Here is a 20,636-nt window from a genome sequence, read left to right as displayed (position 1 = left end):
AAGATTTGCATTAATCTACACTCATCAACTCAATTAAAACAGACCCATTAATGCATGTGAAATAGGTTGATTTAGTACACTGTATTGAATAATGGCAAATCGTTCTTTGCCGAAATGTGTATCGGCGTAGTAACACATTTTGCCTTTAAGAGTACTGTCACGTTCCCTTTAAGTTGGCAGTAATTTCTGGTTGACCCGATCAGAATCATTTCGCTCCTGGAAGTTTTGTCGACACTGGATAAGTGACAAGTAGTTGACACATATTCATCTGAAACACAACCTCTTATTATGCTCTGACACGTAAGTACATTGAGACAAAGTAGACGTTTGGTTCAACCTTTGTGTTTTGGGCAGATGATTGGAGCCGTCCTTGTAGTATTATTGTTAGCGGACATGCTATCAATAGCAAACTGCTGTTAATGTTAGATAACCAGCAGGCTTACTGGCTAACTAGCAGTCTTCTATTAAGCTCCTAGATATGTTTTGTGAGCTTTGATGTGTGTTTGAAATGAATGTTAAATTAAGGTCTGCGAGGTCAGCGCCCAAGATAGCTAAACTAGCTAGCAAGCCTAACGACTACCAGCTGTTAGCCGACTTTTCCAACGAGTGATTTAACTAGTCGGTTTGGTTTCCTATATCTCCTAGCCCGGTTGGTTTCCCGTATCTCCTAGCCCGGTTGGTTTCCCGTATGTCCTAACTTCGTGGAGTAGCCAATATGATTTGCAGTTGAATTATTTAACGTTATTCTTTGATTAGGTTTAACGGCTGTATTACTGCCAGCAACTAGACTGGAGTATAACTACAATATACTTTGCTTGGAAAAACGAAATTAAATAAACAAATACCCTACTATCAATTCAAATTGTATTCGTCACATGTGTAGACCTTACCGTGAAATGCTTCCTTACAAGCCCTTAACCAACAGTGCAGTTCAAGAAAGAGTTAAGAAAATATTTACTAAATAAACTTAAGTAAAAACATTTTTTTTTTAAACGCAACACAATAAAATAACAACAATGAGGCTATATACAGGGGGTACCGGTACCGAGTCAGTGTGTGGGGGTACAGGTTAGTTGAGGTAATTTGTACATGTAGGTGGGGGTAAAGTGACTATGCATAGATAATAAACAGTGAGTAGCAGCAGTGTAAAAACAAAGGGGGGGGGGCGCAATGTAAATAGTCTGGGTGGTTATTTGATTAATTGTTCAACAGTCTTATGGCTTGGGGGTAGAAGCTGTTAAGGAGCCTTTTGGACCTAGACTTGGCGTGCCAGTACCGCTTGCCGTGCGGTAGCAGAGAGAACAGTCTGACTTGGGTGACTGGAGTCTTTGACAATTTTATGGGCCTTCCTCTGACTCCGCCTGGTATAGAGGTCCTGGATGGCAGGAAGCTTGGCCCCAGTGATGTACTGCGCCGTACGCACTACCCTCTGTAGAGCCTTACGGTCGGATACCGAGCAGTCGCCATACCAGGCGGTGATGTAACAGGGCAGGATGCTCTCAATGGTGCAGCTGTAGAACTTTTTGAGGATCTTGTGATCCATGCCAAATCTTTTCAGTCTCTAAACCTACATTCATTAAAAACCCACCACCCTACACCATTATTTAAACCTATCTAGTCCTACCTCAGGCCAAGGAAAGGACACCACCACTCAACACACCCTGTAACTCTTCTGACGTCAAATCTCATACACCCAGATACTTCTCTGCAGCTGCCACCACATCCTCTTTTTCTGCAACTTCTGTTCCAACTCTGCAGTACAGTTGATAACCATTGTGATGAACGCTAAAAAGCCAATCTTACTGAAGCATATATCACTCGTTGCCCCCTCCCTCTATACTGGTACAGATCTAGGACACACACATCCTCTCAGGATCCTTAACCCAACGTCTTCTACTTTCTTCACGTCCTCAGCATACGACACACTCTGCACTACTCTAAACTTGGTAACCTCAACCTGCCTCTCTCGCACCGGTCATTTCTGATCCCCAGCCCCATGAGCACCCCTACAATTAACACATACCTTTTCTTTCCCCAATGCTACACATTCTTTTGTCTCATGCCCTTCTGCACACTTCTCAAATCAATGAACCTCCCTCCTACACACTGCTGCCACCTGCCCATCAGCTGACACCTGTAACAACGTAATGTTTTCGGCACAAAGCTTGTACGGGATAACTGAAATATCCTTACATCACTTTGTCGTGCAAAGACTCAACATCAAAACTCAAAAGAACAGACAATGACTCTTCTCACCACTCACACCACGCTGTCTGCAAACGACTAGCGTCACAAACACCGGGATTCTTTCCCTTCAGTTGATCCGCTTTCACATGTATCCCTACCCCAGTAATGCTCCTTTCAATGGCACCCTTTTCTTGAGTCACACCTCTTGTCTCCATTGATTTGCTCCCTCTGATTCCACAGCACCCAACTCTGTTTTTACCCGGAAAGCACGAATGGATCGGTCAAAAGAAAGGGCTCCACTTTCTCCCAAAATGTCACTAATACCATCACGGACTCCTCTTTATCCCGACCATCGGTGCAAACCTCGCGTTCAGAGAACATCACCACCTTCGATAATTCTCGCTCGTTCTCTTCCAGTTCTCTTCCTGTCTTCGATCTGGCGTACGGCTCACTACACTTTCTACCGTTCTTCTTTGACAAAACCGACTCCCTTTTCCTGCCATTTTTAACTGATTCAAGCTCACCTTCTTCCTCCCTCTCTCTGACCTTCTCTGCCTCTTTTTCCCTCCATTCCTCCTCCATGTTCCAAGGAGACGTCTCCTAACGTTATATTACACTTCTCCTAACGTTATATTACACTTCTCCTAACGTTATATTACACTTCTCCTAACGTTATATTACACGTCTCCTAACGTTATATTACACGTCTCCTAACGTTATATTACACGTCTCCTAACGTTATATTACACGTCTCCTAACGTTGTATTACACTTCTCCTAACGTTGTATTACACTTCTCCTAACGTTGTATTACACTTCTCCTAACGTTGTATTACACTTCTCCTAACGTTGTATTACACTTCTCCTAACGTTGTATTACACTTCTCCTAACGTTGTATTACACTTCTCCTAACGTTGTATTACACTTCTCCTAACGTTGTATTACACTTCTCCTAACGTTGTATTACACTTCTCCTAACGTTGTATTACACTTCTCCTAACGTTGTATTACACTTCTCCTAACGTTGTATTACACTTCTCCTAACGTTGTATTACACTTCTCCTAACGTTGTATTACACGTCTCCTAACGTTGTATTACACGTCTCCTAACGTTGTATTACACGTCTCCTAACGTTGTATTACACGTCTCCTAACGTTGTATTACACGTCTCCTAACGTTGTATTACACGTCTCCTAACGTTGTATTACACGTCTCCTAACGTTGTATTACACGTCTCCTAACGTTGTATTACACGTCTCCTAACGTTGTATTACACGTCTCCTAACGTTGTATTACACGTCTCCTAACGTTGTATTACACGTCTCCTAACGTTGTATTACACGTCTCCTAACGTTGTATTACACGTCTCCTAACGTTGTATTACACGTCTCCTAACGTTGTATTACACGTCTCCTAACGTTGTATTACACGTCTCCTAACGTTGTATTACACGTCTCCTAACGTTGTATTACACGTCTCCTAACGTTGTATTACACGTCTCCTAACGTTGTATTACACGTCTCCTAACGTTGTATTACACGTCTCCTAACGTTGTATTACACGTCTCCTAACGTTGTATTACACGTCTCCTAACGTTGTATTACACGTCTCCTAACGTTGTATTACACGTCTCCTAACGTTGTATTACACGTCTCCTAACGTTGTATTACACGTCTCCTAACGTTGTATTACACGTCTCCTAACGTTGTATTACACGTCTCCTAACGTTGTATTACACGTCTCCTAACGTTGTATTACACGTCTCCTAACGTTGTATTACACGTCTCCTAACGTTGTATTACACGTCTCCTAACGTTGTATTACACGTCTCCTAACGTTGTATTACACGTCTCCTAACGTTGTATTACACGTCTCCTAACGTTGTATTACACGTCTCCTAACGTTGTATTACACGTCTCCTAACGTTGTATTACACGTCTCCTAACGTTATAATATTACACGTCTCCTAACGTTATAATATTACACTTCTACCATATCGCGTTCTTGCCCTCGTACGCCATTTTACAGACCGGTGTCTACCAATACTTAATGTTAACTAATGTTAGTTAGATATGAGTTCTAGCTAGCCCAAGATATACTCTTAAGGAGCCTAACCTTACCTTTATTCTTTAAAGGTCCTGAACAGTCATTCTGATTCCCATCTAAAACAGCCTTTTGAGTGACTAAAAGATTACCCATAATATTTGTTTTGGATAGAAATAATAAAACATTTGAGGAAAAGTACTTTTTCTACCAGGAAGTTTGGAAAGACGGGCTGAGTGGGCGGGGAGCTTATATTCATGAGCTCACCTTGACTGACGGCTCTTTGAAATGTCAAGCAACTTGGCTGCAGTGCTGCTGGGGTTGCACATCCCCACTTTCCGTGGGAATTAACGGGAATATATGGGAATAAATGGAAATGTATGCAAATGTAATACTGTTAGGTTCTAATTTTCAGAGTGAAAAATTCAACGGACACTATGAAAGCTTAACCAAGTTTATTCTTCCCATAGGATCAGTACAGCTGCATTCGACAACATGTTTCCACCACCACGTGTGTTTGTGTATATATTTATATATTACTCCAATTTAGGCACTCCTCCTTCTCTCCAATCTTTACATGTTTTATGGTTTGACAGGAAGAGGAAGTAACAGGGTAATAAACCATCATTTCTCCCTTAAGGGGACCTGACCTTAACCCCTTGATGCCTAATCCACAGATCTCCACCCGTATCCCCTATAGCAATCCTGTGACTTCCTCCCGTCCACCCAGCACATGCCAAAGCCATCTGGCTCCTACAGATAGCCATTCACTTCTGATGTAGAAACCAGTCTCTAGGATAACAAGGTTCCAAGTTTAACCCAGAATCCAACAATACCATTTTAAATGTAGATGTTTTTTGCATTGGATATATTTACCATATCATATGGAGACAGAAACAAAAGGTGAAAGGTTTATCATAAGTAGACATAATTGCAAATGATTAAATCCTTCCAATAGAAATACAAAAAAAACAATTTTAGTTACGAATTGAACTTTAATTGAGTTGACTCTTCACATGGGATGATTTCACTGAACAACAAAAGAAAGGGAATATTGATCCCCCATGATCCATCGCATCTCCCCAAAAACGTTTTCAACATGCATCTGTAAAATGATAGTCTAGAAACTAAAGCTTTGGTTGTCTTCCTCTCAGACTCCATGTCTTCTCCCTGGACCTCCTCAATGTCCACCTCTTGAACATCAGACTCCATGTCTTCTCCCTGGACCTCCTCAATGTCCACCTCTTGAACATCAGACTCCATGTCTTCTCCCTGGACCTCCTTAATGTCCACCTCTTGAACATCAGACTCCATGTCTTCTCCCTGGACCTCCTCAATGTCCACCTCTTGAACATCAGACTCCATGACTTCTGCCTGGACCTCCTCAATGTCCACCTCTTGAACATCAGACTCCATGTCTTCTCCCTGGACCTCCTCAATGTCCACCTTGAACATCAGACTCCATGACTTCTGCCTGGACCTCCTCAATGTCCACCTCTTGAACATCAGACTCCATGTCTTCTCCCTGGACCTCCTCAATGTCCACCTCTTGAACATCAGACTCCATGTCTTCTCCCTGGACCTCCTCAATGTCCACCTCTTGAACATCAGACTCCATGTCTTCTCCCTGGACCTCCTCAATGTCCACCTCTTGAACATCAGACTCCATGTCTTCTCCCTGGACCTCCTCAATGTCCACCTCTTGAACATCAGACTCCATGTCTTCTCCCTGGACCACCTCAATGTCCACCTCTTGAACATCAGACTCCATGACTTCTCCCTGGACCTCCTCAATGTCCACCTCTTGAACATCAGACTCCATGTCTTCTCCCTGGACCTCCTCAATGTCCACCTCTTGAACATCAGACTCCATGTCTTCTCCCTGGACCTCCTCAATGTCCACCTCTTGAACATCAGACTCTGAGGCCTCATCTTCACTGTCACTTTACAACCTTGTTGAGGATGGCTCGTTGTCAGGCTCAAAAAGCCTCATATTTGGCTGGATGGCCACCAATTTTTTAACCCTTGTATTGGTCAGCCTGTTACGTCGTTTGGTGTGTGTGTTCCCAAACAAGGACCAGTTGCGCTCTGAGGCGGCTGATGTTGGTGGGATTTGGAGGATGATGGAGGCAACAGGGGAAAGGGCCTCAGATCCACAAAGTCCCTTCCACCAGGTGGCTGATGAGACATGTTGGCACGACTGCCATATTGCATCTCCATCCCAAAGTCCTTGCTTGGAAGTGTACTTCGCCAGACTGCCAAGAACCTTGCCCTCATCCAGGCCAAGGTGGCGAGACACGGTATTGATGACACCATAGGCCTTGTTGATCTCTGCACCAGACAGGATGCTCTTGCCAGCGTACTTGGGGTCCAACATGTACGTTGCGGCGTGTACGGGCTTCAGGCAGAAGTCTTCACGCTTTTTGATTTCAGAACTGTAGTTTCCTCTGTTTGGAGCAACAGTGAAGTGGGCAGGGCAGTATGGATTTCTTCTCTTACATCTGCAAGCAGAGTCTGAACATCAGACAAGATGTCTCCCTCTTTTATCGATGGCGGTTATGATATCGTTTAGGGCCTTGATTGAGCCGTGGCTGAGGTGCACCCATGACCAGCTCGGAAACCAGATTGCATAGTGATTTGAACTCCAACAATCTTTAAGTCCCATTATCTGGTGTAACAAGCTGTAGGTAGGCTTATCAGGGCTGCTGACAGCGGTTGGGTTATTGGGCAATATTGAATATTTTATGGATGAAAACAATTAGATCATAATATGGTTCAACTCAGTCATCTTCATTAAAATGAGAAGGGGCGGCAGGGAGCCCGGCGGTTGGGGGGGCGGCGGGGAGCCCGGCGGTTGGGGGGGCGGCGGGGAGCCCGGCGGTTGGGGGGGGCGGCGGGGAGCCCGGCGGTTGGGGGGGCGGCGGGGAGCCCGGCGGTTGGGAGCCCGGCGGTTGGGGGGGCGGCGGGGAGCCCGGCGGTTGGGGGGGGCGGCGGGGAGCCCGGCGGTTTGGGGGGCGCCGGGGAGCCCGGGGGTTAGAGCTGACAGGGTAAACATCTGTCGTTCTGCCCCTGAACAAGGTAGTTAACCCACTGTTCCTAGACCGTCATTGTAAATAAGAATGTGTTCTTAACTGACTTGCCTAGTTAAATAGAGGTTTTAAAGATATATATATATATAAATAAATAAATAAAATGTTTGTAACTAGCAAGGCCATTTAGACTCCAGTTGGGGGATTGCTGTTGTTTTCAGTGTAGCTGTTCACATGATCCCACACAGCAGCTCTTAGGGTCAGGATGTACAGTGAGGGAAAAAAGTATTTGATCCCCTGCTGATTTTGTACGTTTACCCACTGACAAAGAATTGATCAGTCTATACTTTTAATGGTAGGTTTATTTGAACAGTGAGAGACAGAATAACCACAAAAATATCCAGAAAAACGCATGTCAAAAATGTTATAAATTGATTTGCATTTTAATGAGGGAAATAAGTATTTGACCCCCTCTCAATCAGAAAGATTTCTGGCTCCCAGGTGTCTTTCATACAGGTAACGAGCTGAGATTAGGAGCACACTGTTAAAGGGAGTGCTCCTAATCTCAGTTTGTTACCTGTATAAAAGACACCTGTCCACAGAAGCAATCAATCAATCAGATTCCAAACTCTCCACCATGGCCAAGACCAAAGAGCTCTCCAAGGATGTCAGGGACAAGATTGTAGACCTACACAAGGCTGGAATGGGCTACAAGACCATCGCCAAGCAGCTTGGTGAGAAGGTGTCAACAGTTGGTGCGATTATTCGCAAATGGAAGAAACACAAAATAACTGTCAAACTCCCTCGGCCTGGGACTCCATGCAAGATCTCACCTCGTGGAGTTGCAATGATCATGAGAACGGTGAGGAATCAGCCCAGAACTACACAGGAGGATCTTGTCAATGATCTCAAGGCAGCTGGGACCATAGTCACCAAGAAAACAATTGGTAACACACTACGCCGTGAAGGACTGAAATCCTGCAGCGTCCGCAAGGTCCCCCTGCTCAAGAAAGCACATATACATGCCCGTCTGAAGTTTGCCAATGAACATCTGAATGATTCAGAGGACAACTGGGTGAACGTGTTGTGGTCAGATGAGACCAAAATGGAGTTCTTTGGCATCAACTCAACTTGCCGTGTTTGGAGGAGGAGGAATGCTGCCTATGACCCCAAGAAACCATCCTCACCGTCAAACATGGAGGTGGAAACATTATGCTTTGGGGGTGTTCTTCTGCTAAGGGGACAGGACAACTTCACCGCATCAAAGGGACGATGGACAGGGCCATGTACAGTCAAATCTTGGGTGAAAACCTCCTTCCCTCAGCCAGGGTATTGAAAATGTGTCGTGGATGGGTATTCCAGCACGACAATGACCCAAAACACACGGCCAAGGCAACAAAGGAGTGGCTCAAGAAAAAGCACATTAAGGTCCTGGAGTGGCCTAGCCAGTCTCCAGACCTTAATCCCATAGAAAATCTGTGGAGGGAGCTGAAGGTTCGAGTTGCCAAACGTCAGCCTCGAAACCTTAATGACTTGAAGAAGATCTGCAAAGAGGAGTGGGACAAAATCCCTCCTGAGATGTGTGCAAACCTGGTGGCCAATTACAAGAAACATCTGACCTCTGTGATTGCCAACAAGGGTTTTGCCACCACGTACTAAGTAATGTTTTGCAGAGGGGGTCAAATACTTATTTCCCTCATTAAAATGCAAATCAATTTATAACATTTTTGACATGCGTTTTTCTGGATATTTTTGTTGATATTCTGTCTCTCACTGTTCAAATAAACCTACCATTAAAATTACAGACTGATCATTTCTTTGTCAGTGGGCAAACGTACAAAATCAGCAGGGGTTCAAATACTTTTTTCCCTCACTGTATTATGTAGCCCAGGCTGGGATGGAGCTGGAGGCCAGAGAGTTGCAGCTACTTCCCATGTCATAATGGACCTCTTGTTCCTGTGGGTTTGGAGCACAAAGCTGCCTCAGGAATTCTGCCTTTTCACCCAGAATGTTGTTGCAACAGCAAACAGTCTCTGCTCTCCGAGAATGGTCTTCTGCACCGTGCAGTAACATACTGCTGGGCTAGAGCTGGGGCTAGAGCTGGGGCTAGAGCTGGGGCTAGAGCTGGGGCTAGAGCTGGGGCTAGAGCTAGGCTAGAGCTGGGGCTAGAGGTGGGCTAGAGCTGAACTAGAGCTAGGGTAGAGAATGGCTAGAGCTGGGGCTAGAGAATGGCTAGAGCTGGGGCTAGAGAATGGCTAGAGCTGGGGCTAGAGAATGGCTAGAGCTGGGGCTAGAGCATGGGCTAGAGCTGGGCTAGAGCTGGGCTAGAGCAGGGCTAGAGAGGAAACATGACCTTTCTGATTCAACTGACTCCTGGGATTAAAGCATTTCTGAAAACTGAGACAGGAAACATGTGACTGTAGGGGAGGGAGGAGAGGGAGGAGAGGATGAAGGGGGGGAAGGAGAGGGATGCAGGAGGAGAAAGGAGGAGAGGGATGCAGGATGAGAGGGATGCAGGAGGAGAGGGACGCAGGAGGAGAAAGGAGGAGAGGGACGCAGGAGGAGAAAGGAGGAGAGGGACGCAGGAGGAGAGGGACGCAGGAGGAGAGGGACGCAGGAGGAGAGGGACGCGGGATGCAGGAGGAGAAAGGAGGAGAGGGATGCAGGAGGAGAGGGACGCAGGAGGAGAAAGGAGGATAGGGACGCAGGAGGAGAGGGACGCAGGAGGAGAGGGACGCAGGAGGAGAGGGACGCAGGAGGAGAAAGGAGGAGAGGGACGCAGGAGGAGAAAGGAGGAGAGGGACGCAGGAGGAGAGGGACGCAGGAGGATATAGGAGGAGAGGGAGGCCCAGTCCCAAGTGGACCTCTAGTACTACACACTATGGACGTGTGGAGTTCTGAGATCTTTTCACAGGTAGAAGCAGACATGAGTTCTAACTTTCCTCTGATAGGCTGGGTGGAAGCAGACATGAGTTCTAACTTTCCTCTGATAGGCTGGGTGGAAGTTCCACCATATTGCTTAGACCCATTCAATCATCTGGGATCTCCACTAGTGTCTAGGGGGGGGGATTTGCGATTGGGCTGGGGGCAGAGATGAGAAGGGGAAGAGAGGGGATCAAGGAAAGAGAGGAGGTAATGGAATAGGGGGTTATCAGAAAGGGAAGTAGGGGAGGAAGTGTTTTAGCCAGTCCCTTTATGGGGTGAGGGACGGGCTATTAACTTCCCTCTTCCTCCCACCCTTCAGGTCAGGCATCTGGTTGGCTGGCCCTGCTTCCTGTCCGGTAAGGCCTGCCCCTGTGGAGGCACTAGCATGCAGTTCCTCTGTGTGTCCATGGGGTGGAGCTGCTGAGCCATGGATGACTTCACTACCAATGATTTCACCACCAGAACATATGGCACCAGCGGCCTTGACAACAGACTGCTGTTTGGAGAAACCTCTGCTCGGGTACGCCTGCCGTGTGTGTGTGTGTGTGTGTGTGTGTGTGTGTGTGTGTGTACGGCTGTTGCGGTGACCATATTACCGCCACAGTCTTGAGTCTCCTCTCCTGCACTCTGGACATGCGTTGGTAGTACCTAACTCACTAACAACCAGCAGGTCCTAATGGCTCTGTGTCCCTCTAACCACTCTGACATCACATCAAACACTTCTCATCACAACAGAATCATGCTTTTACAGCTCACCTCACTGTGAGGATCAGTTTGGAGAGAGAAGTTCAACAGCAGGTTGAAACCGTGTAGAACCTGGTCGTTGTGGACGCTGTTCCAAAGCCCAACACAATGACATGGACAGTGCTTTCTAAGGATTCATCCAGAACACCCATAGACCACCTGACAGCTCATTCATAGGCCTGTATATGAGCCCCCCAAAAAACTGAATTAAAATAACGATTGTGCTGTTATACAATACATAGCCTATCGCACATGGCAGAAAAACATTTAAAAAACAGATTTTAAGATGTCTTTGGTACATAACTGGTCGAGCCTATACTCCAACATTATACACGTTCTAGAGCATGGACTAGAGCTGAGGTAGCGCTGGGGTAGAGCTGGGCTGGGCTAGAGCTGGGCTAGAGCTGGGCTAGAGCTGGGCTAGAGCTGGGCTAGAGCTAGGGTAGAGCTAGGGTAGAGCTGGGGTAGAGCTGGGGTAGAGCTGGGCTAGAGCTGGGCTAGAGCTGGGGTAGAGCTGGGGTAGAGCTAGGGTAGGGTAGAGCTGGGGTAGAGCTGGGGTAGAGCTAGGGTAGAGCTGGGGTAGAGCTGGGGTAGAGCTGGGGTAGACTGCATGGACTGGTTACGCTGCAACATGTCTATGAGTCTGGGAGAGAACGGTCACACAGTTCACGGTGCATGTCAGAGCAAAACCCAAGCCATGAGGTTGAAGGAATTGTCCGTAGAGACAGGATTGTGTCGAGGCACAGATCTGGGGAAGGGTACCCAAACATTTATGCAGTGTTGAAGGTCCCCAAGAACACATTGGCCTCCATCATTCTTCAATGGAAGAAGTTTGGAACCACCAAGACTCTTCCTAGAGCTGGCCGCCCGGCCAAACTGAGCAATCGAGGGAGAAGAGCCTTGGTCAGGGAGGTGACCAAGAACCCGATGGTCACTGACAGATCTCTAGAGTTCCTCTGTGGAGATGGGAGAACCTTCCAGATGGACAACCATCTCTGCAGCACTCCACCAATCAGGCCTTTATGGTAGGGTGGTTAGACGGAAGCCACTCCTCAGTAAAAGGCACATGACAGCCCGCTTGGAGTTTGAAAAAGTCACCTAAAGACTCAGACCATGAGAAACAAGATTCTCTGGTCTAATGAAACCAAGATCGAACTCTTTGGCCTGACCTGGCACCATCCCTACAGTGAAGCATGGTGGTGGCAGCATCATGTCTGGAGGAAACCTGGCACCATACCTACGGCGAAGCATGGTGGTGGCAGCATCATGTCTGGAGGAAACCTGGCACCATACCTACGGCGAAGCATGGTGGTGGCAGCATCATGTCTGGAGGAAACCTGGCACCATACCTACAGCGAAGCATGGTGGTGGCAGCATCATGCTGTGGGGATGTCGGGATTGAGGGAAAGATGAATGGAGGAAAGTACCTTGAGGAAAACCTACTCCAGAGAGCTCAGGACCTCAGACTGGGGCGAAGGTTCAACTTCTGGACAAGTCTCAATGTCCTTGAGTGGCCCAGCCAGAGCCTGGACTTGAACCCGATTGAACATCTCTGGAGAGACCAGAAAATAGCTGTGCAGCAACGCTCCCCATCCAACCTGACAGAGATTGAGAGGATCTGCAGAGAAGAATGGGAGAAACTCGTAGCGTCATACCCAAGAAGACTCGAGGCTGTAATTGCTGCCAACGGTGCTTCAACAAAGTACTGAGTAAAAAGTCGGAATACTAATGTCAATGTTATATTTCCAATTTTGTTATTGTAGCAAATGTATATCTAAACCTGTTTTCATGCTTTGTCATCGTGGGGTTTTGTGTGTGGATTGAGGGGGAAAACAATTTAATCAACTGTAGAATAAGGCTGTAACCTAACAATGTGGAAAAAGTCAAGGGGTCTGAATACTTTCCAAATTCACTGTATTAGTAAAGACCAGATGAAATTGCAAATAGTCAGATGGGTGAAAATATGATCAGTTGATGAGAGAACAGCATGTGCAGCCTGAGGCAAAGAACAGAGGGCTTTTTCTGCAATGTTCTCAAATGATCAACAGCCCATGTGTTGTTTTTCTAGGTCATTCTAAGGTTTGTATCATTCAAAACTACAGTTGCCAAATAACTCTGAACCTAGGGTATAGGACCCGTTTCAAATAACTCTGAACCTAGGGCATAGGACCTGTTTCAAATAACTCTGAACCTAGGGCATAGGACCCGTTTCAAATCACTCTGAACCTAGGGTATAGGACCCGTTTCAAATCACTCTGAACCTAGGGTATAGGACCCGTTTCAAATAACTCTGAACCTAGGGTATAGGACCCGTTTCAAATAACTCTGAACCTAGGGTATAGGACCCGTTTCAAATAACTCTGAACCTAGGGCATAGGACCTGTTTCAAATAACTCTGAACCTAGGGTATAGGACCTGTTTCAAATAACTCTGAACCTAGGGTATAGGACCTGTTTCAAATAACTCTGAACCTAGGGTATAGGACCCGTTTCAAATAACTCTGAACCTAGGGTATAGGACCTGTTTCAAATAACTCTGAACCTAGGGTATAGGACCTGTTTCAAATAACTCTGAACCTAGGGCATAGGACCTGTTTCAAATAACTCTGAACCTAGGGTATAGGACCTGTTTCAAATAACTCTGAACCTAGGGCATAGGACCTGTTTCAAATAACTCTGAACCTAGGGTATAGGACCTGTTTCAAATAACTCTGAACCTAGGGTATAGGACCTGTTTCAAATAACTCTGAACCTAGGGTATAGGACCCGTTTCAAATAACTCTGAACCTAGGGTATAGGACCTGTTTCAAATAACTCTGAACCTAGGGTATAGGACCTGTTTCAAATAACTCTGAACCTAGGGCATAGGACCCGTTTCAAATAACTCTGAACCTAGGGTATAGGACCTGTTTCAAATAACTCTGAACCTAGGGTATAGGACCCGTTTCAAATAACTCTGAACCTAGGGTATAGGACCCGTTTCAAATAACTCTGAACCTAGGGCATAGGACCTGTTTCAAATAACTCTGAACCTAGGGTATAGGACCCGTTTCAAATAACTCTGAACCTAGGGTATAGGACCTGTTTCAAATAACTCTGAACCTAGGGCATAGGACCCGTTTCAAATAACTCTGAACCTAGGGCATAGGACCTGTTTCAAATAACTCTGAACCTAGGGTATAGGACCTGTTTCAAATAACTCTGAACCTAGGGCATAGGACCCGTTTCAAATAACTCAACCTAGGGTATAGGACCCGTTTCAAATAACTCTGAACCTAGGGTATAGGACCTGTTTCAAATAACTCTGAACCTAGGGTATAGGACCCGTTTCAAGTGCACTCAACATAGCCACTTTATATGTGGCTCTGCTCCGGAATGGGAAAAATATAATTTTCTATGTTATTCAGCTAAATGAACAAGCCTACAGCCTATGACATAGAGCATAGCCAGATAACATACAGTATCTAGTCTGCTAAATGAACAAGCCTACAGCCTGATAACAGTCAGTAGACCAACTCATATTCTGTTCTTCTGAAATACATTTTCTTCATCATGTTTCTTTTAACCTGTCTAAAATCAATCATGGATTTATTGTGACCGTGTTTAAAAAAATATATATATTAGACTTTTCTAAATGTAGATGTTCCAATCAGCGGCCTGGAGATGGGCGGAGGCCTGGAGATGGGCGGAGGCCTGGAGATGGGCGGAGGCCTGGAGATGGGCGGAGGCCTGGAGATGGGCGGAGGCCTGGAGATGGGCGGAGGCCTGGAGATGGGCGGAGGCCTGGAGATGGGCGGAGGCCTGGAGATGGGCGGAGGCCTGGAGATGGGCGGAGGCCTGGAGATGGGCGGAGGCCTGGAGATGGGCGGAGGCCTGGAGATGGGCGGAGGCCTGGAGATGGGCGGAGGCCTGGAGATGGGCGGAGGCCTGGAGATGGGCGGAGGCCTGGAGATGCTAAACATGTTTGTTAATTAACGGTTAATTACCGTGAGACCGGCAGTCTTGCATGACTGACTGGCTGACAACACGTCACGACCGCCACAGTGTGTTACTGGTCTCACGTAATGTCCTCTCTTCCCTGCAGGACAGAGCCGTCAACCTGGTGGTGGGAGGACTGACGTCCCTGCTCGTTGCAGTAAGTACCCCTGGACTGTTTACACATGTTTAAAATGGATTTACATTCAGAGTTTTGTGTCACTGACCTGCACACAAAACCTCATAATGGTATTGTGTTTTTAGACATTTTTACAAATGTAATAAAAAATAAGAAGCTGAAATGTTTTGTAAGTTTTCAACCCCTTTGTTAGTTATGACAAGGAACCTAAATAAGTTCAGGAGTAAAAATGTGCTTAACAAGTCACATGAGTAGCGTGGACTCTGTACAGTAATACTGTTAAACATGAATGACTACACTAGCCTAGTGGTTAGAGCGTAGGGGCGGCAGTTAGCCTAGTGGTTAGAGCGTAGGGGCGGTAGGTAGCCTAGTGGTTAGAGCGTAGAGGCGGTAGGTAGCCTAGTGGTTAGAGCGTAGAGGCGGTAGGTAGACTAGTGGTTAGAGCGTAGAGGCGGTAGGTAGACTAGTGGTTAGAGCGTAGCGGCGGTAGGTAGACTAGTGGTTAGAGCGTAGAGGCGGTAGGTAGACTAGTGGTTAGGGGCGGCAGGTAGCCTAGTGGTTAGAGCGCAGAGGCGGTAGGTAGACTAGTGGTTAGGGGCGGCAGGTAGCCTAGTGGTTAGAGCGTAGAGGCGGTAGGTAGCCTAGTGGTTAGAGCGTAGAGGCGGTAGGTAGACTAGTGGTTAGGGGCGGCAGGTAGCCTAGTGGTTAGAGTGTAGAGGCGGCAGGTAGCCTAGTGGTTAGAGTGTAGAGGCGGCAGGTAGCCTAGTGGTTAGAGTGTAGAGGCGGCAGGTAGCCTAGTGGTTAGAGTGTAGGGGCGGCAGGTAGCCTAGTGGTTAGAGTGTAGGGGCGGCAGGTAGCCTAGTGGTTAGAGTGTAGGGGCGGCAGGTAGCCTAGTGGTTAGAGTGTAGGGGCGGCAGGTAGCCTAGTGGTTAGGGGCGGCAGGTAGCCTAGTGGTTAGAGTGTAGGGGCGGCAGGTAGCCTAGTGGTTAGGGGCGGCAGGTAGCCTAGTGGTTAGAGTGTAGGGGCGGCAGGTAGCCTAGTGGTTAGGGGCGGCAGGTAGCCTAGTGGTTAGAGTGTAGGGGCGGCAGGTAGCCTAGTGGTTAGGGGCGGCAGGTAGCCTAGTGGTTAGAGTGTAGGGGCGGCAGGTAGCCTAGTGGTTAGGGGCGGCAGGTAGCCTAGTGGTTAGGGGCGGCAGGTAGCCTAGTGGTTAGGGGCGGCAGGTAGCCTAGTGGTTAGAGTGTAGGGGCGGCAGGTAGCCTAGTGGTTAGAGTGTAGGGGCGGCAGGTAGCCTAGTGGTTAGAGTGTAGGGGCGGCAGGTAGCCTAGTGGTTAGGGGCGGCAGGTAGCCTAGTGGTTAGAGTGTAGGGGCGGCAGGTAGCCTAGTGGTTAGGGGCGGCAGGTAGCCTAGTGGTTAGAGTGTAGGGGCGGCAGGTAGCCTAGTGGTTAGGGGCGGCAGGTAGCCTAGTGGTTAGGGGCGGCAGGTAGCCTAGTGGTTAGGGGCGGCAGGTAGCCTAGTGGTTAGAGTGTAGGGGCGGCAGGTAGCCTAGTGGTTAGAGTGTAGGGGCGGCAGGTAGCCTAGTGGTTAGGGGCGGCAGGTAGCCTAGTGGTTAGGGGCGGCAGGTAGCCTAGTGGTTAGGGGCGGCAGGTAGCCTAGTGGTTAGGGGCGGCAGGTAGCCTAGTGGTTAGGGGCGGCAGGTAGCCTAGTGGTTAGAGCGTAGGGGCGGTAGGTAGCCTAGTGGTTAGAGCGTAGGGGCGGTAGGTAGCCTAGTGGTTAGAGCGTAGGGGCGGCGGCCAGGTAGCCTAGTGGTTAGAGCGTAGAGGCGGCAGGTAGACTAGTGGTTAGAGCGTAGGGGCGGTAGGTAGCCTAGTGGTTAGAGCGTAGGGGCGGTAGGTAGCCTAGTGGTTAGAGCGTAGGGGCGGCAGGTAGCCTAGTGGTTAGGGGCGGCAGGTAGCCTAGTGGTTAGGGGCGGCAGGTAGCCTAGTGGTTAGGGGCGGCAGGTAGCCTAGTGGTTAGAGCGTAGGGGCGGCCTAGTGGTTAGAGCGTAGGGGCAGCCCGGTGGTTAGAGCGTAGGGGCGGCCCGGTGGTTAGAGCGTAGGGGCGGCCCGGTGGTTAGAGCGTAGGGGCGGCCCGGTGGTTAGAGCGTAGGGGCGGCCCGGTGGCCTAGTGGGTAGAGCGTAGGGGTTGCCTAGTGGTTAGAGCGTAGGGGCGGCAGGTAGCCTAGTGGTTAGAGCGTAGGGGCGGCCTAGTGGTTAGAGCGTAGGGGCAGCCTGGTGGTTAGAGCGTAGGGGCGGCCCGGTGGTTAGAGCGTAGGGGCGGCCCGGTGGTTAGAGCGTAGGGGCGGCCCGGTGGCCTAGTGGGTAGAGCGTAGGGGTTGCCTAGTGGTTAGAGCGTAGGGGCGGCAGGTAGCCTAGTGGTTAGAGCGTTGGGGCGAGCCTAGTGGTTAGAGCGTAGGGGCGGCCCGGTGGTTAGAGCGTAGGGGCGGCCCGGTGGTTAGAGCGTAGGGGCGGCCCGGTGGTTAGAGCGTAGGGGCGGCCCGGTGGTTAGAGCGTAGGGGCGGCCCGGTGGTTAGAGCGTAGGGGCGGCCCGGTGGGTAGAGCGTAGGGGCGGCCCGGTGGGTAGAGCGTAGGGGCGGCCCGGTGGGTAGAGCGTAGGGGCGGCCCGGTGGGTAGAGCGTAGGGGCGGCCCGGTGGGTAGAGCGTAGGGGCGGCCCGGTGGGTAGAGCGTAGGGGCGGCCCGGTGGGTAGAGCGTAGGGGCGGCCCGGTGGGTAGAGCGTAGGGGCGGCCCGGTGGGTAGAGCGTAGGGGCGGCAGGTAGACATCTGTCGTTCTGCCCCTGAATAAGGCAGTTAACCCACTGTTCCTAGGCTGTCATTGTAAATACGAATTTGTTCTTGGGGCCTCCCGGGTGGCGCACTGGTCTAAGGCACTGCAGTGCTAGCTGTGCCACCAGAGATTCTGGGTTCGAGCCCAGGCTCTGTTGCAGCCGGCCGCGATGTGTCTACTGGTCCTGGTAGTTTTATGCTGTGAGGTGTGTTATGGGTAGTTTCATGCTGTGAGAGGTGTGTTATGGGTAGTTTCATGCTGTGAGAGGTGTGTTATGGGTAGTTTCATGCTGTGAGAGGTGTGTTATGGGTAGTTTCATGCTGTGAGAGGTGTGTTATGGGTAGTTTCATGCTGTGAGAGGTGTGTCTACTGGTCCTGGTAGTTTCATACTGTGAGAGGTGTGTTATGGGTAGTTTCATACTGTGAGAGGTGTGTTATGGGTAGTTTCATGCTGTGAGAGGTGTGTCTACTGGTCCTGGTAGTTTCATGCTGTGAGAGGTGTGTTATGGGTAGTTTCATACTGTGAGAGGTTGTTATGGGTAGTTTCATGCTGTGAGAGGTGTGTTATGGGTAGTTTCATGCTGTGAGAGGTGTGTTATGGGTAGTTTCATGCTGTGAGAGGTGTGTTATGGGTAGTTTCATGCTGTGAGAGGTGTGTCTGCTGGTCCTGGTAGTTTCATGCTGTGAGGTGTGTCTGCTGGTCCTGGTAGTTATGGATGTGCTCTCTTCATGCCCGCCCGGGTGTTGAGCGGGGCTTGGTCCCACACTTGGAAAATCCCTTGGATGCTGCGCTTTGCTCCGCTGGTGTCTAGGAGCAGGTGGGGGTTGAGATCACCCACTGACCAGGTCACCCACTGACCAGGTCACCCACTGACCAGGTCACCCACCGACCAGGTCACCCACCGACCAGGTCACCCACCGACCAGATCACCCACTGATTTGAGCGGCCTTTTGTATTGTCTTGTTGTTTAAAAAATAATTGATCAGTTAGGTGGTGTGTTCCCTAGGTAACAGTGATCAGTTCATTCGTGTTCCCCTCGTTGCCTCCCTGGCCACTCAACGTCTTTTTGGCTTTCTGTATCCTGCTGACCTGCGGCTCGGCCATGGTGCTGGTGAGTACACACTGCTTTCTTTGGGTCTGAAGAGGATAAATCTCTCCCTCCTTTAGATCTTCTGGTACCGGCAGGGGGACGTGGGGTTAGGTACCGGCAGGGGGACGTGGGGTTAGGTACCGGCAGGGGGACGTGGGGTTGGGTACCGGCAGGGGGACGTGGGGTTGGGTACCGGCAGGGGGACGTGGGGTTGGGTACCGGCAGGGGGACGTGGGGTTGGGTACCGGCAGGGGGACGTGGGGTTGGGTACCGGCAGGGGGACGGGGGGTTGGGTACCGGCAGGGGGACGGGGGGTTGGGTACCGGCAGGGGGACGTGGGGTTGGGTACCGGCAGGGGGACTTGGGGTTGGGTACCGGCAGGGGGACGTGGGGTTGGGTACCGGCAGGGGGACGTGGGGTTGGGTACCGGCAGTGGGACGTGGGGTTGGGTACCGGCAGGGGGACGTGGGGTTGGGTACCGGCAGGGGGACGTGGGGTTGGGTACCGGCAGGGGGACGTGGGGTTGGGTACCGGCAGGGGGACGGGGGGTTGGGTACCGGCAGGGGGACGGGGGGTTGGGTACCGGCAGGGGGACGGGGGGTTGGGTACCGGCAGGGGGACGTGGGGTTGGGTACCGGCAGGGGGACGTGGGGTTGGGTACCGGCAGGGGGACGTGGGGTTGGGTACCGGCAGGGGGACGTGGGGTTGGGTACCGGCAGGGGGACGTGGGGTTGGGTACCGGCAGGGGGACGGGGGGTTGGGTACCGGCAGGGGTTGGGCTGAATCTCTCTCTCTTCCTCCTGTAGATTGTCTGGTACCGGCAGGGGGACTTGGATCCGAAGTTCAGGAAGTTAATCTACTACATGCTGGCCTCCATCATGCTGCTGTGTCTCTGTGCTAACCTGTACTTCCACGACGTGGGCAGAGGGACGTGAGACTGGACATGCCTTACTCACCCTTACTGCCACACACAGTCACTGATTGGACTAGTGGAACCAGGTGGACTAGTGGAACCAGTTATACCAGGAGGATGGTTGACCTGCCCAGTACCAGTTCCGGTGGGGGGGGGGCGCACATTCCACACAAGCACAAAAAGGACAGACAGTTTCCAGACAAGTGACTGTCCACCAATCATAGTCAAAGTGACTGTTTCTACTCCACCAATCAATGGTGCTGCACAGATCATCTGACCACATAGTTCTGCACAGCAATCACTTTAGGATTATTCAGACCATTTTGTTTATTTTTTATTTAGTATTTTATGCAATAAATAATCCTATCCTGTCTGGCCTGTGAGCTGTTGTCCTGCACCTCTGTCATAAGCTTTGTTGATAGCTGGCGTCCTGCATCCTGTGTCTTCTTCTTGGCCACATTCTGATTGGCCCACATGTTCAGAAAGGTGTCTACACATGGTATTAAAACGTCTCTTCTCCACTGTCTACGCATTGTGACCAGATTTCCTGATCCATCCTTGTGTGCAAGTTATTTGACAGATTATTTTTTACTTTGGCTGCGTTTCAGTCAGCCTAGTTCTGATGTTTTACCCAGGTATTGGCGAAAGAGCTGCTCTGATTGGTTAAAAGATGAGCATTGTGCTGCCTGTGCACCTGACTACCTCCGGTGGTTGGGGTTAGGGGTTAAGGGGGGTTAGGGTGGTTGGGGTTAGGGTTAGGGTGGTTGG

The 20,636-nt window shown here is 49.6% G+C and overlaps 2 protein-coding genes and 1 long non-coding RNA gene across 5 annotated transcripts; 2 read left to right on the top strand and 1 right to left on the bottom strand.

The window, feature by feature from the left end:
* The first annotated feature begins 140 nt into the window (after window positions 1-140).
* tmem243b (transmembrane protein 243, mitochondrial b) lies at window positions 141-20,394 on the top strand. Of its 3 annotated transcripts, XM_071331593.1 has the most exons (6): window positions 142-300; window positions 10,505-10,705; window positions 14,582-14,890; window positions 15,013-15,063; window positions 18,872-18,976; window positions 19,762-20,394. In XM_071331593.1, the coding sequence occupies exons 2-6, from the start codon at window positions 10,613-10,615 to the stop codon at window positions 19,888-19,890; spliced, it is 687 nt and encodes a 228-aa protein (XP_071187694.1). In that variant the 5' UTR covers window positions 142-300; window positions 10,505-10,612; the 3' UTR covers window positions 19,891-20,394. The 3 variants fall into 3 exon arrangements, 2 of the variants coding, with proteins under 2 accessions (XP_071187695.1, XP_071187694.1); XM_071331594.1 differs by lacking the exon at window positions 14,582-14,890 and having other exon boundaries at window positions 141-300; XR_011666775.1 differs by lacking the exon at window positions 142-300 and having other exon boundaries at window positions 14,569-14,890.
* On the top strand, window positions 9,708-10,094 carry LOC139534838 (octapeptide-repeat protein T2-like). Its single transcript, XM_071334292.1, has one exon. The coding sequence runs from the start codon at window positions 9,708-9,710 to the stop codon at window positions 10,092-10,094; it is 387 nt and encodes a 128-aa protein (XP_071190393.1).
* Window positions 14,021-14,554, bottom strand: LOC139533512 (uncharacterized). Its single transcript, XR_011666776.1, has 3 exons — window positions 14,422-14,554; window positions 14,169-14,356; window positions 14,021-14,135 (listed from the first exon to the last, which is right to left on the bottom strand). It is a non-coding gene; the product is annotated as an uncharacterized lncRNA (long non-coding RNA).
* Window positions 20,395-20,636: the final 242 nt, after the last annotated feature.

Source organism: Salvelinus alpinus, chromosome 11, assembly GCF_045679555.1.
Source record: "Salvelinus alpinus chromosome 11, SLU_Salpinus.1, whole genome shotgun sequence".
NCBI classification, from domain to species: Eukaryota; Metazoa; Chordata; class Actinopteri; order Salmoniformes; family Salmonidae; genus Salvelinus; species Salvelinus alpinus.
Note: the sequence above shows the minus strand (reverse complement) of the source record. Positions and strands in the feature narration are given on the sequence as shown.

Bases quoted from the DNA above. Each gene is read 5' to 3' on its own strand.
- LOC139534838 (XM_071334292.1), top strand. From the start codon at position 9,708: ATGAAGGGGGGGAAGGAGAGGGATGCAGGAGGAGAAAGGAGGAGAGGG.
- tmem243b (XM_071331593.1), top strand. From the start codon at position 10,613: ATGGATGACTTCACTACCAATGATTTCACCACCAGAACATATGGCACC. The intron at 10,706-14,581 runs GTACGCCTGCCG...TGTTCCAATCAG, and splicing joins TTGGAGAAACCTCTGCTCGG to CGGCCTGGAGATGGGCGGAG. The intron at 14,891-15,012 runs GTTTGTTAATTA...TCTTCCCTGCAG, and splicing joins GGCCTGGAGATGCTAAACAT to GACAGAGCCGTCAACCTGGT.